The 17,346-nt window shown below is 34.8% G+C and overlaps 1 protein-coding gene across 1 annotated transcript in view; it reads right to left on the reverse strand.

Annotated features, from left to right (window-relative positions):
• Nucleotides 1-2,248: 2,248 nt before the first annotated feature.
• LOC145689270 (pickpocket protein 19-like) overlaps nt 2,249-17,346 on the reverse strand; it is a 176,383-nt gene continuing 161,285 nt past the window's right edge. The window contains exons 7-8 of the mRNA XM_081763409.1: nt 4,233-4,512; nt 2,249-2,349 (exon numbers count right to left, since the gene is read on the reverse strand). Coding sequence (XP_081619535.1) covers nt 2,249-2,349; nt 4,233-4,512 — 381 coding nt within the window. The remainder of the gene's footprint in view (nt 2,350-4,232; nt 4,513-17,346) is intronic.

The following is a 17,346-nucleotide window of genomic DNA, read 5'->3' on the forward strand; positions in this document are numbered from 1 at the left end:
GAATTGGATAATACCGTTCCGACGTGTTTCGTAGAATCAATGATTATTTAACCGATGTTTGTGTGGATTGTGGTTCTAGTTTCAATATTGTGCGACTGGACCAATTTAAAATTTGTGGGTTAGAGACATTTAATGGAATGAGTTAAGAAAAACTCGTGAATGCGCCATCTGGATTGATTTTTTCTAGAAACAAAGAAATAGTGTTAACCCTTAACGTCTCACGTAACTTCGAGAGAGTAATATTCAAGATTGTTGAGCAGTTACCATGCATGTGTTTGTTTGGAACTCCGTATTTGAGCTTCACAAACTCTAATATTGATTAGGCAAGGAATTGTTTATTTCTACGTGATGGAAAGACGAGAGTTAATCTGAATTATAAAAAGATGGTTCAATACAGTTATCAAGTTAAGGAATTGAGGTCAAGAACTTGTGCTGGCCATAATGATGAAAGTGTAACAATTGTCACCAGAAACAACAACATAGTAACTACGGTTCAGATTTTATGTCATATATCTTCATTTATGGAGGAATATTTCATTGTTAATGCCAAAAAGAAAATTTAATCCAGATTTTGCATTCTATATTCTTATATTATTAGCTGTGAGTGATTGCTGCTGATGAAAAATTCTTGGGTCGACAACTGCTTTTGAAGGACGGCAAATTTTAAACGGCATCGTTACGTCTGTGAAAAAAAGATACAATAAAGCGAAAAATTGAATACTAAAAAGTATGTTGTACTAAGCTGTTTGAAAGCGAATCTGTCTGCACAAAAAAGAAGAATTATAGCTAAATGTCAGAATAATTCCTATATAAGTGTGGCCATAAATGAAAGGTCGGTCCTGCTTCTTCGTTTCTCGCTTGCGCGGTTACGAGAAGTCTTGCTCGCTAGCTGTGTGCCTCATCACACTGACTTCACGGGTAACGAGGAGTCAGAAAGAAGCTCCGGAATTAGGCTTTCCGAATGGAGTTCACGACAAATGGATTGTATGTTAAATCAATTTTTGTAACTACGATCTCTTCTCTTAATAGTGATCTGCAAGTGCAGTGAAAATAAGAATAAACTGTATCAGTTAGCAATATGCTAACATTTAATTATTTGATTAAACTTCCAAACTATTAATTGATTCTTTGAAGCAATTTGGAATTCTATGTGGATTAAAGTAAGGTTAAAGAAAGTGGAAATAAACTTGGTGTAGTCAATTCTGTAATATTTATCATAATAGAACAAGAAGTAGTCAAAATAGTTTCCATTCTTTCCATATGTTATATTTTTGAGTAGGAAACAAGTTTTGTTCTTGTTAAATATACGAATTTTGGCCTTACTTTTCTGTTTATGATCTTAAGAGTATTTTGTGATAATTTTGATCATGATAGCAAAGGAACTGTTGTTTGAGATTAGAAATTATTGCGGAACTTTATAGAAAATGAGTTTTATTTATATTACAGACGCCACAGGTGTTAACATCTTGATCTGATTTTTATTTAGATATATTTTGGGGAATGACTTTGTAAATTTAAAAATATTTATTAACAGTGGAATTATTGAGCAGATTCTTCACAACTTAATTTATTTATATTTCACCATTTGCTGGAGCTATTCGGAATTCATCAGCGGAAGAAATTATAAGTTGGAATTATTGAAATAAAAATATTTATTAGAAAGGCTCTACTAAATAGCAAAAGTACTTGTCTTATCGAGGTGGAATTTTTTATGCGTTTCATTGATGCAATCTGGCCGAATATCCGCAATAACCGCAACCAGATTTCGAAAAAGGTTGTTTCGATACACCCTACTAAGCAGATAATAAAGGCAATCTCTATTTTTTGATAAGGAGGATTTTCATGGAACCTAAACTAGAAAATATACACTGTAGTGTCTGAAAATTGATTTTGCCACTCCACCAAGAGAATATATACATCTTTAGTTTGGGGCGATGTTTCAAATGTAACAACCAAACTTTTGAAATCGACTCATATAGACATTTAGATAGTGGATTTTATCCTTTTTCAGTATAGCAGCGTCTAGCCTTACGTTAAATGATGTTGAACAGTACGTCACACACGATTAAAGAAAACATGTCACTGATCGTACTATGCATCACGTTACTTTTTCCAATGTTCTAGATTTCGAGCGGAATGACTCATATTCAGTTTTACTTCTACAATTGTATAATTATTGAACTGTCCCATACTCTAGTGCACCTATTTCGAAATTCAAAAGGTGACACTTTTCAATAATTCATTTCTTTCACGAATTTTGGCGTAGATGGATCACATTAAGGATTTCAGTAGCGCTTCTTGTTAACCTGCATCCGTAAGCACCTCGTTCTTCAGGATCACACATGGATTCTAATTGAAATTCCACACTTTTAAAAATTATAAGATGCCTTTCGTTTAAAACTCTGAGTTTCGAGAGAAGCGAAGTACTTCCTCTTGGTATTTCAAGTTTCTATGTATAGATTCACTTGTATATATTTATTAAGATATCATCTCTCAGTATTTATAACATTAATCATTCTCTATGACTTAATTTTGCTGTCATTAATTTTTCAAATGTGTATCGTTTTCCACACAGATACATGGAAACCTTGTGTTCCATATCAGCTCCTCAGGGCCATGGGACAAAGGGTTTCTCACTTAAATGTAATTATCTTTATTTTGGAGTCCAAATACACGTTGCGGGAACTTAGCTGTGTTACATCTGACGACAAACTGAATTCTTCCACCTTTGAGGTCTCTACAGGACATTATTTGTAAGCAAAGTCTCCCTATGTGTTTGTAAATAAGTTATTGGAAGAATTTAACGAATTATACATTATAGAAGTAAACCTTGGCTAGGAACTATCCTCACCTTCACCTTTCTTATTATTTTGCAACTATTGTTTGCAACTTTAATTTTAATTCAGTTCCTTGCAATTTAGCTTAGTTGCCTTCAGTTACTCTGGTATGTTCCCTGCTCGTGTGTTACAAAATCATGCTACGTAGTGCTTCTGTGATATTAACCTATCCATTTATACAGGATGTTCTGAAAACAAGCTTGGCAGATCTGGAAAACTTGAAATTCTGTTCATCTGACTGTCTGAGGTGTTTCCTGTCATAGCCAGAAGATTGTCCTGTCATATCCTCTTAACTTAGGACTTTAGTACTTGGGCATCAGGAGAATTAGAAAATGCTGATTTGGTATATTGGAATATTCCATTGTGACTTTGGCCACATCTGGCATAATTATCCGACGTTTCTATCTTACATCACACACGAGTCGGGGGACAACACTTAGATGGATTCGGATTCTTTTGGCATTCTCTGCTTGCTCTGGCTTTTGGCATTGACAACGACATATGTCAAATGTAGTTGATGTTGAAAGCATATGGAACAAGTATTATCTTCCTCGTAACTATGACGTAACTTCAATTCTGTGGTTGAGATCGTATTAGCAATACTCTTTCCTAGCCTGATTCTTGCAACATAACTCCCTTTTTAGAAATGAATAATTTACTTAAAATTACTTACGACTCTGGATATTTACATATTTTCCTTATCTAAACTCTATTATGGTTCTATTTGCTACAACATAGTGGCGAATTCTTCCCCTTTCAGTCGATCGATTACCTCTAGCATTTAACGCAACGTTCTGCGTATTACACTTGTGTATCTTTATATAAAAATATTAATTTGAGTGTTTACATCTGAATGAAAATGTAATCCAAATTAAGCTAATATCACTTGACTTGAGACTGCACATTCAGAAATAAAGGGTTTAAAGGCAATGAAAAAGTGCATTTTACTTTACTTTTTTAGTTTTCACTATAAGATCTTGTGTGATTTTATAAGGTACGACGTTGTGTTAGCAGTCCTGATAATACGCAGCTACTGGATATCATGCTGCGCAGAAAATGAGTATAAGTTTGTAAATTTATTTTCGCAAAAAGTGTTTAAAGGATGGAATTTCATCTTAGACAATGATTGCTGGGTAAAACATTATTCCAAATCCAGTATGTATTTCTTAAATTTACAATACTTTACGCTTATTTTTTATACGTATCGATTCGTGATATGATCAGGGTGGCTAATTTTTAGTTTATGCTGTAGGAAACAAAGTTAATTTGATGAGCTTCTAAGCTTAACCCTAAAAAAACATTAACTTATAACATACTTATATGCGACTTGATCATTTCAAAGGAATAATATAAGTTATAAGAACACAGTTTCATAATATTATTAATAAAACTTACCATGAACCTGGAATATTACTGGCGAACACTGGCATATTTCCATACTTCGTTCGTATGTACACTGAAGTGTGCACTGGTATTTCGTGTATACAGGGCTAACAGTCAATTCTTTCTCTTCCCTGAAGTAACATTTCCTTTGCTGTGGTGTTAAGCCTCGGACATCCGGAGAACTTACAGTAGCAAGTAATTCTAAAGTAAACACATTGAAGTACCCTGCTTTATCGTAAACTATCTTTTGAAGGATGCTTTGAGGAGAATCGTATGGAGAAAGCACAAATACCTGTTAAAAGAAAGGAGTCAAGTTACAAAGATATAAATAAATCGGAATTTAAAAACTTACTCTCATTTCCTTTCTCTCTCAGTCTCTTCTCTCTCACACACAAACCCACATACAATCATATAAACGTTCAATGTCAAATTAAGTGTTACATACTGTAAATGATAATGAGGTAAATATATTCATTTCTAGGTACACAACCTACATACCGGTAGTTTGTAGATATCGCAGTAATTAGACTGCATTACAAAAGACTTATACAGAAACTAATAAAAAATATTACTGTAGTATTTTCTTACGTAGGTAGATAATAAGTAAACTTTTTTGCTTCATTCACAGGTGAATTTCTAGTAGACAAGAATGGGAAATAGATGTATCATGCGTGTTCCATCCAAATAAACGCAACGTCACTCCAGAAGACATATAGTATCATTGCATAAGTGATCGACAGCTACTAATAACTTGTTCATTTTTAGCTCACAAGATGTTAATGTGCCGTCTCCTTGTTAGTCGTTCTAATAAGTGGATCCTTCTATTAGAACATCCAATAAGGTTACGGTAGATTCGACAATATTGTGCTTCATCCGTCTTCAAGATGGAGGACAGTTAGTTTTTTTTTTTTTACTAAATCTAATCCTAACACCAGTAAGTACAGCTGTTTTCACTGTTGTGAAGAAGAAGGTACTTGCACTTTAATACCATAAATATGTCTGGGAGTACGTAACCTTTATGGATGCTGTGATTAACATGTTCAAACACAAAAGTCACCTGTAATACAACAGTTGTTAAATAATGCATAGCTCAGAATTGTCACTAATTGCTTGAAAAGAACCGATATTCAATGTTTCAGACTAACCACTACTCCACAATTATAGTCCCAAAGAATACTTAACGAGTGGTATATAATTGCAACCATGGACATCCTTTTACAGTGACGTGTCTCATGTAATTTTGGCATCCACGTCTGACTGCATTTGAATCTGGACCTAAGCCAATATTAATTCCAGGTAAGTCTTTTATTAAATACTACCAGTTTATATTTGAATGTTTCTTTGGCCGAAATATAAAATTAGACTCTAGATTTTCTTGGCTCTCAAAGGTAACGGAGTTGACTCTTGGATTTCTTGTATAATAGGTCTACATATATTTTAGGCTCCAAAAAAGTACTGCATTAACCACTCAATATTTTTTAAGCAAACCCCATGGATACTTATTATGTCAAAATCCTGAATTATTTCAGTTAAATATATTTGGTATTTATAATTCAAGTTAATCTGTCAATAACTCGCAAACCTTTTATGAAAAGTAGTGAAACATATAATAAAATCTTTCGAACCCCAGAGATTTGCTGGATATATTGTTGGGATGTCCTCAGTGACATCTGTCATTTCCTTATTGGTTGTACTGCATTGACAAAACAATCGTTTAATTATGCTTTGGAACGTTGTGCAAAGTATCCGGTGCTATGGGGTCAACACATACTAGCTTTATTGAGTACTAGTTTGACGCAACCCTTCACCCGTGACTGTATTGGACGCTCACGATAGTATAATTTCCAAATGAGCTGGAATTAGTCCATTTCCATTTTTTTACTTAATTATTTCCCTTGACCATAGGTTCAAGTTGGTATTACCCAAATCTAGCCCACGTTCGTGTAACTAATGAAGCAGTGGTATGTGGCTTAAGTAAGAACGTTTGTAAGGTGGCATATCTTGTGAACATTACACATATCATTTCCAATCATTGTATGTACACGAGCAAAAGTGCATACACACATTTACAATTTTCATATCCAGCAACGTTAGACACCCAACAATACTATTAAGGTTGCATTGTTGAGAACTACGTAATGCGTTCTACAAGTGCTCTGGTTTGCTTGAAATATATCTATGTTGTAAACAGCTCAAAATAGAAATATATCCATACATCTGCAACGAATAAAAATCAGGTAGAGCATGCCGCTTAGTACCTGCAGAGCGATTCATATCATGAGGAAGTTACAAAGGAATCTTCTGTAACCTTAGACATCAATGTTGGTCAGATATTAATTTTATTTTAAAGGTTACAATATTCTTCAAAATCTCTGGATGTTTTACATTATTCGTTTCAACGTTACCTTCACTTTCGTTAATTATCAGTTTTAATATTTGTACTAAAACTTTCTGGAAATAATATTAGGTTGAGGTTATTTGACTGCCATTTTTGTTTTCCGAGAATATTTTTATCAACAAAACCACCGCGGTTTTTATACTTTTAAACGTATTATTATTATTATTATTATTATTATTATTATTATTATTATTATTATTATTATTATTATTCATTTACACATTAAGGATAGAAAGAATATTTTCTGAAAGTTTATTACAGGTTTCCAGTGTGTTCAGAAAATGAAAGAGAGAAGAAAAATGAACAAGACGAAAAAAGAAACGCAATCTAAGAGAGTAAAAACGTGATATGCAGTTTGTATCAGTTAAATTTGCGAAAACCATTGTATCAGTAGAAAACATGTCATATATTTGAAATATGACAAATAATCATATTTTTTGTGCAAATAACATGAGTTTGTGTAATTTAATCGCCGATTAATAATCCAAGCCTGTTTTTATTAAAAGCATTTATGATATCAAAATAATACGTCCTTCTTGTAATACGACATAACATATCACTCTCTATACCTTAAATGATAACCAAATATGACATAACCAAATATGAATATTGGTGAATGTTTCGTATAATGTTTCAATTAGGTGTGACTGCACTCTCTCTTTCTCTCGCCTATCATGTACACGATTCTTGCATCTCATTTCTAGATGGAAAACTTTGATTAAAGGGAACACATCACATACCTTACAAGAAGAAAAAATAATAGTTTAACTTGATTTATAGTGGATTTGAACCCACAACCCTACGATTTCTAACCTAGTTCCTATAACACCTCGACTATTCGTTCACTATTTCAAGTATCTCCTAACTTGAGAGTTGTGTCATGAAATGATTGTCGCTGGGATAAAGAACGGAAACAAAATTTTGAGTTCATTATAAAACGACAGAAACACAGTTATATGCCTAACAAAGACTTTTGTATTCAGGTCTCGGTTAGGACTACTATTTTAAAGAAATCTTGTGTGTGACACATTTTTTCTTTTTTACCATAAAGACCTGTGTGTCTTAGTATGTATTCAATTAATTACACTGAAATCTAAAAGGGGCGTCTTCTGTGGTAAAATAATACAGTACTATCTGTTAAAATATTTTTTTTTTGTGGTCTTCATTTTCTACATTGTTTAAAACCGTTCTTAAAATTGATGTTATGAAAGTTGTCGGATAAAAATCCTTGACCAGGTAATACCGATTGCTTTGGGCGATGAGAATTAAATCTGTTATGTGTGAAGTTTAGTGTGGGGGGAAAGTAAATTGTGAAATGACGGTTTAATAAGAACTCAAATTACTAGTATAAACTACATCAAAAATTACTAACTAAAAGAGATACGAAAAACGAAAAATAACGTATAGGCAAAGAAACCTAAGGTAAACACACTAAATCAACGCAACTCATCGCGTAGTGATCCTGGTTCAGTAGTCCAGGAGCTTGACCATTAGTCTGAACTTACTCAAGGCACATCCCCAGCTGGTAAGATTTTTAATTTAGAATTTTCTTGGCGATGACACACCTTTTATTATCTTAACATATTTGAATACACTAATGTTTCAATACTTGAAATATCTAATTTTCAGCAATATTAATATCTCGTAAAAGATTAAAAGCTAGGAGCTTATTATCGCTCAGCTCATATGATTACAAACCCTAACGTGAAATTTGGCAATAATATTGCGGTTTTGTTTAGTCTTACCCAGGAGAAGATGAATTTCTCTTCTATTTACTAAAACAACATTCAACAAAATCGAGACGAAACTTTACATTTTAGATTCGAGACGGCGCAAGGCTAACTGAAATTATCATCTCACTTTCGAGATGAGAATCGAGACGAAGACGAAAAGTATCGTAAATGTGTCTCGTCTTAACATGATTCTCGACATTGTGTATCTACATGCTGAAGTAACAATTGGTCTGTAGACTGAATTTTGTATGCTATTTTTACTCTGTATCATCGAGCTCATCGAATTATGATCTGTGCATAATATTTGTAGTAAAGCTTTTTTAATGACTTCTCCTTATCCTTAAAGTTCAAGTTTATTATAGACCTTACTATTCACTGATATTCAGGTATTGTTATTACATATATTTTCCTTGAAACGTACAGCAGAATACCTTCTTCATGAAACTTAAGTGCAACGTCTTTGTTTAAAATTTCGGTAGTTGCCGAGGTGCGTTCTGGAGGTCCGAACCCAATACATGAAATCGCTACTTTTCTGTAACTTTTTACCAATGGTAGGGAAACTTTAAAAATGTATTATTATTATTATTATTATTATTATTATTATTATTATTATTATTATTATTATTATTATTATTATTATTATCAGTATTATTATTATTATTATTATTATTATTATTATTATTACTGAAGTTTTGTGAATTAATTCGTTCATTTTGCACCAGAAAGATTAAGCGCTATCTTTATGGTTACTGAGTCATAGCCCACTCAGCTCTGGACTTTGTGTCCCTCGATCTATGCCGGCTTCCCCCAAGCGTACATTGTTTTGGACAAACGCCGTGTGTGGGAGTATTCTAGGGGTTCTGTTTCTTCCTACTTTCTTCATTAAACAATTTCTTTCATTCGCAGCAACGTCGTCTTTAGCTTAGTCGTCTTAACCATGAAACGTAACCCTTAAAAACATAAATTTTCTTATGGCCCTTCTGAGTTCAGTAGCTATACTTTCTACGTAAGTGTTTACCGTAAAAACTTCGTTCAATATTTAGCTACTTGAAGGAAAGTACGTGGGGGATATTTCCTGGTCATACAGACACTTCTCTCCAATCTCGATTATTTTGTAACTTTACCTAATGGTAGGGGCGATTATACAAATTTTAATACAATTTATCCTCATATGAAATTTGTATTCTTTATTGATTATCGTCTTCTTGTTCTTCTTGTTCTTCTTGTTCTTGTTCATCTGATTATTATTATTCTTATTACTAAAGATTAGAGAACTAAATATTACGTCTTATTCCAACAAGATAGAGGGTTTTTTGGTGCTGTTTCAATGGTAGATTCTTTTTCACATAAATATTGGAAACTTGTTCAGACACTAAGTTCAAAACATTAAGCCTAGATCAGTCACAATTCCGCAGATATATGAAGATAAAATTGTATTTTCTCATTGTTATTTTTATAAGTGCTAGCTGCAAGCCATACATATATCGCCAGTAGCCCTCACCGCTACTCTGGTGGTTAGCACGAGTCCGCCTTTCGTATACGGGTTCACGAGTTCCTTTCCCGTGGAAGAGCCTTTGGAATTTTAACTGACCTGAATATGTATGTGTTTTTGTCCGTGTCGAATTTAGTACAGGTCAAAGAGGCATTTTATGCGACCAAATTCGGGATGGTCAGGAACCTGTGGTATGAGGTATGATCGATTTATCTTTTCAGAAAAGAGTTAGATAAGGGTGTTAAGCCGCTCTGTCCTCGTAAAGAACTTGTGAAATTTGAAGAACGCTAGTTCGAAACTAGGTTTGAGATGTTTTATTTATTTTTTAACATTAAGGTGTGATCAAGTACTTAAAGTCTAATACATATTACATATGTAAACTGCAAAATAATGAATTTATAATATAAATAGTGTTTACTCTCTATGTTTCATGTTTGTTTACATTTAGTTCAAAAGAAATCTTTATAAGATTTCTCGACTTAAAATCTTCAGAATAATGAGTGACACTTGGATGGTTAAAATTAGATTGGAATAAGTGAAAATAAGCATATTGAAAATGGCAAGAGAAAGAAAAAGAAATTGTTTCTTACACTGTCTATGGTTGAATTGCCTTGTAAGAGATACTTTTGGAGGGTTAGTGTCTTAGCCATAGGCCTTAAGGATAAGCTTTATGTATTCATGAATTGTTTGTTAAACACCTTAAGTTCTCAGACAGTACGAATCAAGTTTGTAGAAATGTGACGATATATTGTTAGTATTTGTTCTGTCAACAAAGTCGTTTCGACTCTAAGACAGAGCAAATGAAATATTTTTCATATTATACATCAGAAGTATCAATAGTGTAAATTATAAAAGACTATAATTACCTAAACGGGAATCGAACTAAGGCTTGTTTAATGACGAAAGAAATCATCACGCTCCTAGTATAAAACGGCTCTGTTAAGTAAGAGGAAAATATACTCGTTAAGAAGCAAATTGCACACGCTTACGGTTCAAAAGTGTTAATAAGGACGAAACAATCTGACTTCAGTCATGGAAAATACAATACTGGAGAAAATCAAATTTAAGTTAGGAATCAAAAAAGGACACTCAAGCACTCAAAAAATGAAGGAGAAAGTGGTCTTGAGAGTTACTTTACCTTAACCAGAAACTCATGCTTCAGACCACTTTTTGATTTTCTGGTTCACCGAAAATGTCTTCGTAACTTGCGTCTATTTTCTACTAGGTTAAACTCGTTTCACAGTTCGATTAATCTTGAACGACAGGGACACGAAGAAAGACATAGAAAGCATTTGAAATTTCAAAGGCTCTCCCACGGGGATCCAACACAGGAACCCGGCTAGTGAAATATCTTATCGGTGGGGTACCTGGTTCGTTTCCAAGGCAAGTAAACTTGAGGTGCACAACATGGTGCACCTGGGTTTTTTCGGGACACTTCCGTTACCTTCCACGCACTCAGTGAAATAATTTGTTCTTCATAATTCACTTGTTTTAACATTGTTTCCCCTAACCTGACAGGCATAATCGTGAGACATTAAATGCGAAGAATGTATTTTATTTCATTTTCTAACGCTTAACCGAAACAAACCGAAACTATTTCCCGCTTCTCATTACCATGTTCTCGCGAAAATATGTATATAGAAATCATAAATGTATGTTGATATTATGTGTCATATACCTAGGGTAATTCTATTTTTAAATATTAGTGATAATAGAGCCAGAAACTGTTGTTTTCAAAAAGGACTAATTTTGAAGAAAATGATTCTTATATCTCGCGTGGCGTTTCAGGGATTTATTTCACCTAAAAAGTCGGCCCATAGTATACGATTAATTGATGCATTCACATGCACAGTATACAGGAGTAGGTTATTATCTGGAAAGTGGAATCGTACTGTTATTGTGTAACAAGTATGAAAGAGATACCCACGTTTTGCAAATAAAGAAAAGAATATTGAAATGTAAAGTTAACCTACTGAATTTGTAACTTTTAAAATTATACTTTCCTTAAGATTTTCTCGGGTTTCCATTGTCACTTTATGTCCTTTTTCGAGCTCCTTTTGATTAAGTGTACAATAAATAAGTTGCTGACTTGAATGTGTCATCTTGTGCTAAGAGTCCAAATTGATTTTCAAGAATTGTAAATTATTTTATTATATTCCAGTGACACCATCACAACAAAGCTATATGCACAATCTGTTACAGTGATAGAAGATAATTACTTACACTAGATATGAAATTTTAAAAAGCTCAAAATTTTTCTGCAATAATGATAAAATTCATAAGACATCTACTTTGTTCCCGTATATCCACGCTAAGGATATGTGTCGTGCGTTTTGATATTGCTTTTTGAAGGGGCGGGTGTAGACCCATATGGACATGGAATAAGCATGAAAATATTAAAGCTGTGACTTTTGTATCTAATCTTATGCTTATTTTATTTCTAGAAAACGTTGGCAATTTTTATAAAAAAGATCACCTCCTTTTCTTCCTGTGCCCCCCTAAGGCGGTGCGCTACTAAAATGCCATCCAAATTTGAAAAAGTCATACCTTCTTAGTAGGACAGCATAAAATTTCACATTAATTCATCGAGAAGATAGCTTCTTCCAGTATGTTCCAGCTAACGATATTTATGATAATTTTTTTATGTGAGTTTATTAAGAAAGGGTGTAGCTTTACATTAGTCACTGGCACATCCAAGGAGCATCGGAGTATTAATTATTTGACTCTTGTGATTAAACTGGCACTCACTCTCATTACCAAAATAATATTTAGAGTTTTTATAAAGATTCAAAATCATGTGCTACGACCCATGTGATCCCTAAGCCGCTGCCGTACTAAAACCGCAATCCAGGGTACGAAAAAGCGCATCTTTTTATACTAGATAACGCCAGTTTTCACATTAATTGATCAAAAAAGTTTCTTCCCATATGACCCTGCTAAGGATATTTAGGGTGAATTTTTATGGGAATTTTAAAAGGGAGCTATAGCCCCATACCAGTCTGAGACACATTCAAGAAGCATTGAAATATTAATTCTGTGAAATTTATGATTAATCAGAAGCTCACTGGCATTTTCAGAATAAAATTTCGAAATCATATAAAGATTAACAACCATATATTTCGCCCCCAGTGCAACCCCTATGCCTTATCAAAATAACATCCTGCATTTTAATATGCATACCTTTCTACTACAATAACACCGCATCTCATATTAATTGATTTATAGAAAATAACCTCTGTAGATAGCCCTACTAAGGATATTTGTGGTGATTTTTATGTAAGTTTTGAAGTTGATCTGTAGCCTCATATCAGTCACTGGCATATGCAACGAGAATCGAGCCTTTAATTATGTTACATTATTATTGAGGTGACGCTTACTGGCGTTAACCAAATACAATTTGGGGTTTTATGTGACATTCCACCCACTATAGTTTTACAATCCTTGGCACCCAAATGAAGAGCCCTACCCAAAATAATGTTCCATACGACAATACTATCATTTCGGATGAGTGTTATTGCATTTTGTAACAAATAATACTGATTCGCCCCAAATTCATTACCAATAATCGTATCAATACAGAAGAAACCTGCTTCAAAAAATCAGCATTGAGTCCCCCATAAGTAAAATGAAGTTGTGTGTTTACGCTCACAAAACAGCGGCTAAACAATTATTTCCTCCTCTCAAATTTACTGTTAAAATTTGAAAAGTTAAGACATTTTTCAATAAGAATGCCACATTTCAATTTAATAGTATGAAAATCTTATATCTTTCCATTGCTGTGGAAAAACTATATATATATATATATATATATATATATATATATATATATATATATATATATATATATATATATATATATATATATATATATATATATATATACATCCTCACGGAATTGTCAAGGCTCTATATTTGTAATTTACATTTAAAGTTGCAAAAGGGTGTTTCCTGCTGCCGTATTCGGTTGCCCGATCATCACCCTTGTTCTCCGCGCGCAGAGTCATTTGAAGAACTGAAAACGTACTCTGTACACAAGCAGTTCATGGTTGTGAACTCGGAAAGCCTGCTACTTCTGGTTGTCAAGGTCAAAAAGTGGGAGAAAAATGGATGAGTAAAATGTAAAGAGGATGCAACAGTGATTGATACTTGTAAGAAACATATTCATTTGTAGTTCGTGAACATTCCGCCTGTAGCGCTACTGTGGCACAACGTATATTGTAACTGTATAACTCTTGTACACCGCTTGTAGCTCTATTGGCGTAAGTGACGACCGAAAATATGTTGTCAGCTCTGACTGCGATAAGGCCCTGCAGTGCTGCTTTTGCTTTTCTTTCTTGTCCTTTGCCATTTGTGGGACGCCAAGCATGTTGTTTTTACTTGTTGCACGCGCTGAATGGGTTCCTGCGGAGCGAAGTATTTAAGAAATTAACTACATATTCTTGTTTTGGGATAGAAATATGATTAGTACTTTGAATTATAATACAGTTTTAAATTGGTTAACTGTTGAAAAAAACACGAAAATAAAGTTGTGCTTGTAAATGTATATTAGTCGAGGACGTAGCTACTGACAGTGTTGCAGGCACGTAGCCAGGTTTTTCGTGAAGGGGGTGGGTCCGTGACATGAAATACTGTGGTCATCACAAAAGGGGCTCGATCACTCTAAACTGTTTTACTGGAACATATATTGGTTCGTTTAGCCAGGATTTCTTAACGCTGGAAGGGGGGGGATGACATGAAATTCTGAAAGCCCAGTACCTCGATCAATCTAAACTACTTTAGTATCAACATATATTGGGTTGTTAGGACAATAAAATGAGGATATGTTGGCAAGTATTTTAATAACAAACTATGAAGAGTAATAAAAAAAAGTATTGAAAAAGATTTTGTAATATTTACGTTCTTCTCCTGTTTATTCTAATATAACAATTTTCCTTTCGTTACGACCTCAATTATTATAAAAAGTACATACTGAATACTGTCTTGTAACCTATCTTCTAATATAAATAAAATAAAAAGTTTGTTTGTGTGTTTGTCTGTCTCTGTGCGGTCTGCGGACCAGACGAGTGGACAGAGAGTTACCAAATTTAGGTCAGGGGTACCTTCGCCCAGGACCCAGATCAAGGCGAAGCGTCTTTTTTTCAAATTTCGAAACAGTGGGGTCTCGGAGGCGTTTACCGGAACCGGCATAGGAACCAAACAAATTGACCGAGAGTTACCAAATTTTAGTCACGAATACCTTGGTCAAGGATCCAGACCAGAGTAAACGTTTTTGTCGAAATTCGAACAAGGGGTTCTCAGGGGGGCGTTTACCGAGACATGTAAAAGTAGTAGAAAATGACCGATATCTATTTATTTATTTATTTAACAATCACCAGATGCAGCTCAGAGGCCATTTGACATTCAATATCAAACAACATTAACAATGGTAAGGATTTGGGAAGGTATCGCCCAGGGCTTTTTAAGTAAGTTCCATCCCGGCATTTGCCTGTTAGGACTGAGGGACACCCTAGAAATCTTCAGTCTGGATTGTAGGCAGCGGCATTCGAAGCCACGACTTCCCGAATGCGAAGCCAACGCTCTACCACTTGAGCTATTAGTATCGAATTCATATTTTCGCGGTCGCTGAAATCAATGGTGAAACTCCAGTCGCATTAACTTGCGAATTCACGCTATTCGGCTTCGGGCCGGGTTCACCGGAGGGGGGGGGTGTGATACCAAGAGATATAAAAGTAATCCAAAATGACCGATATTAGTGTCAAATCCGTAGTTTTCGCGGTCGCTGAAATTAATGGTGGCACTTCCATTAGCGATGACTTGGAAGTATGCGGGTCGGGAGTCAGCGGGGGGTGGATACCGAGATGTAAAAAATAGCACAAAATGATCGATATTAGTATCAAATCCATACTTTTCGCGGTCGCTAAGATCAATGGTGATACTCCCACAGGCGTGGTCTTCCAAATACAGCCCCTGAGCAAAGCATGTGTATATTCAACTAGTTTTACAATATATGCATTCCTTTCTCTGTTGAATCAAATGCTAACAGAACTTACTTTCAACAATTCTTTTTATTATTATTCCTTCAACTACTGTCGGTTCCAAATGACAGGTTAAAGGAGCATCAGAAAATTGTCCTTGAAATAACATGTTTGATATTGCAAGGATGCGATGACGAAAAGTTATGATAAAAAAAATGTCCACGTTGTTACACAACGGCACTTACGCTTTCGAAAGCTCGAAATCTCCCTGACTAGTAGCAGTAATTCTGAGAATTCCATAACTTTTCTTGATTTTTCAAATTTCCTGATTCTTCCAGAATACCTCGCTTACCTCGCCACCATATTGCAAGTAGTACAAATCTCCTCATAAGGAAGAGTAAGCTAAAGTTTCCTGTAGTTTTCTTTTTAATTTTTCACGCTGATTCTTCTTTTTGTCATTTCATTGTGTTTTATTCTTCCTTAATTTTCTCATTTCTGGTCTCGAAGGGGGGTCCGGATCCCCCAGATCCCCCTTGGTTAGGTGCCTGAGTGTTGATTACAGATTTTGTCGTGGAAGAATTTCATTACACTATAGGTGAAAAGCAGTACTGCAAAAATACATGTAATTCATATTGAGCACGATAGGAGACAATGTTCATTTCAGATTTTCCAGTACGGGGGGATTGAATAAACGATGGGTGAATATAGTACTATGAAAATTCTGGTAACTCAGATTGAGCACGCTCGGGAAATGCCCTAGAGAGAATTTCAAAGCTCTAGACCGAAGAGCCACCTCTATAATCATCACTGACTGCCATTTCAATCATGTATTTTATGGTCTTATGTCCGTGTTCCCATCCTTTCCCTGATGGGACCACTGCATACTTGATACTTTTTCTATTCCAAATTTTTGTGCTAGTTTTCTGTCGAAACCTTGAGTTTTTTACTCTCATCGGTTTCGAGTTAGTTCCCCATCGAGGCTATATGCAGAGTTGGTGTGGGTCAATGAAAACTTTACCCACGACCCACTGACCCACCACACACCATGACCCACTCTGACCCACGAGCCACCACCCACAGTGACCCACCACCCACAATGACCCACTCTGACCCACTCTGACCCACCACCCACCGCGACCCACTCTGACCCACCACCCACCATGAACCACTCTCATTCACTTTGACCTACTCTGACCCACCAAAATCCATCGTCATCAACTCTGAATACGATCCACGGCCTCTTCTGTACTGACTAAAGAGTTTACACTTGTAATAAAAGAAGACTGTGAAATTGTCACTAATCGGAATTTGAATTTCTAGTCAATCGCTCAACCACCACTCTGTTACAATAACGGTGGATCTGACCTTTACGATATAGAATGGTAAAGTGTTTTTCAGTGAGGAAATTGAAACACTTCGAGTTGGGAGGAAATTAGTGTATGCCTAAAATATACTTGTACTAAGAGAGTATTCTTGCAAGTGTTAATTTCTCAACGCATTCCAATTGAAACTTCTATTCTCAAGGAAA

The sequence above is a fragment of the Thermobia domestica genome, chromosome 7 (assembly GCF_964235325.1).
Source record: "Thermobia domestica chromosome 7, izTheDome1.hap1.1, whole genome shotgun sequence".
NCBI classification, from domain to species: Eukaryota; Metazoa; Arthropoda; class Insecta; order Zygentoma; family Lepismatidae; genus Thermobia; species Thermobia domestica.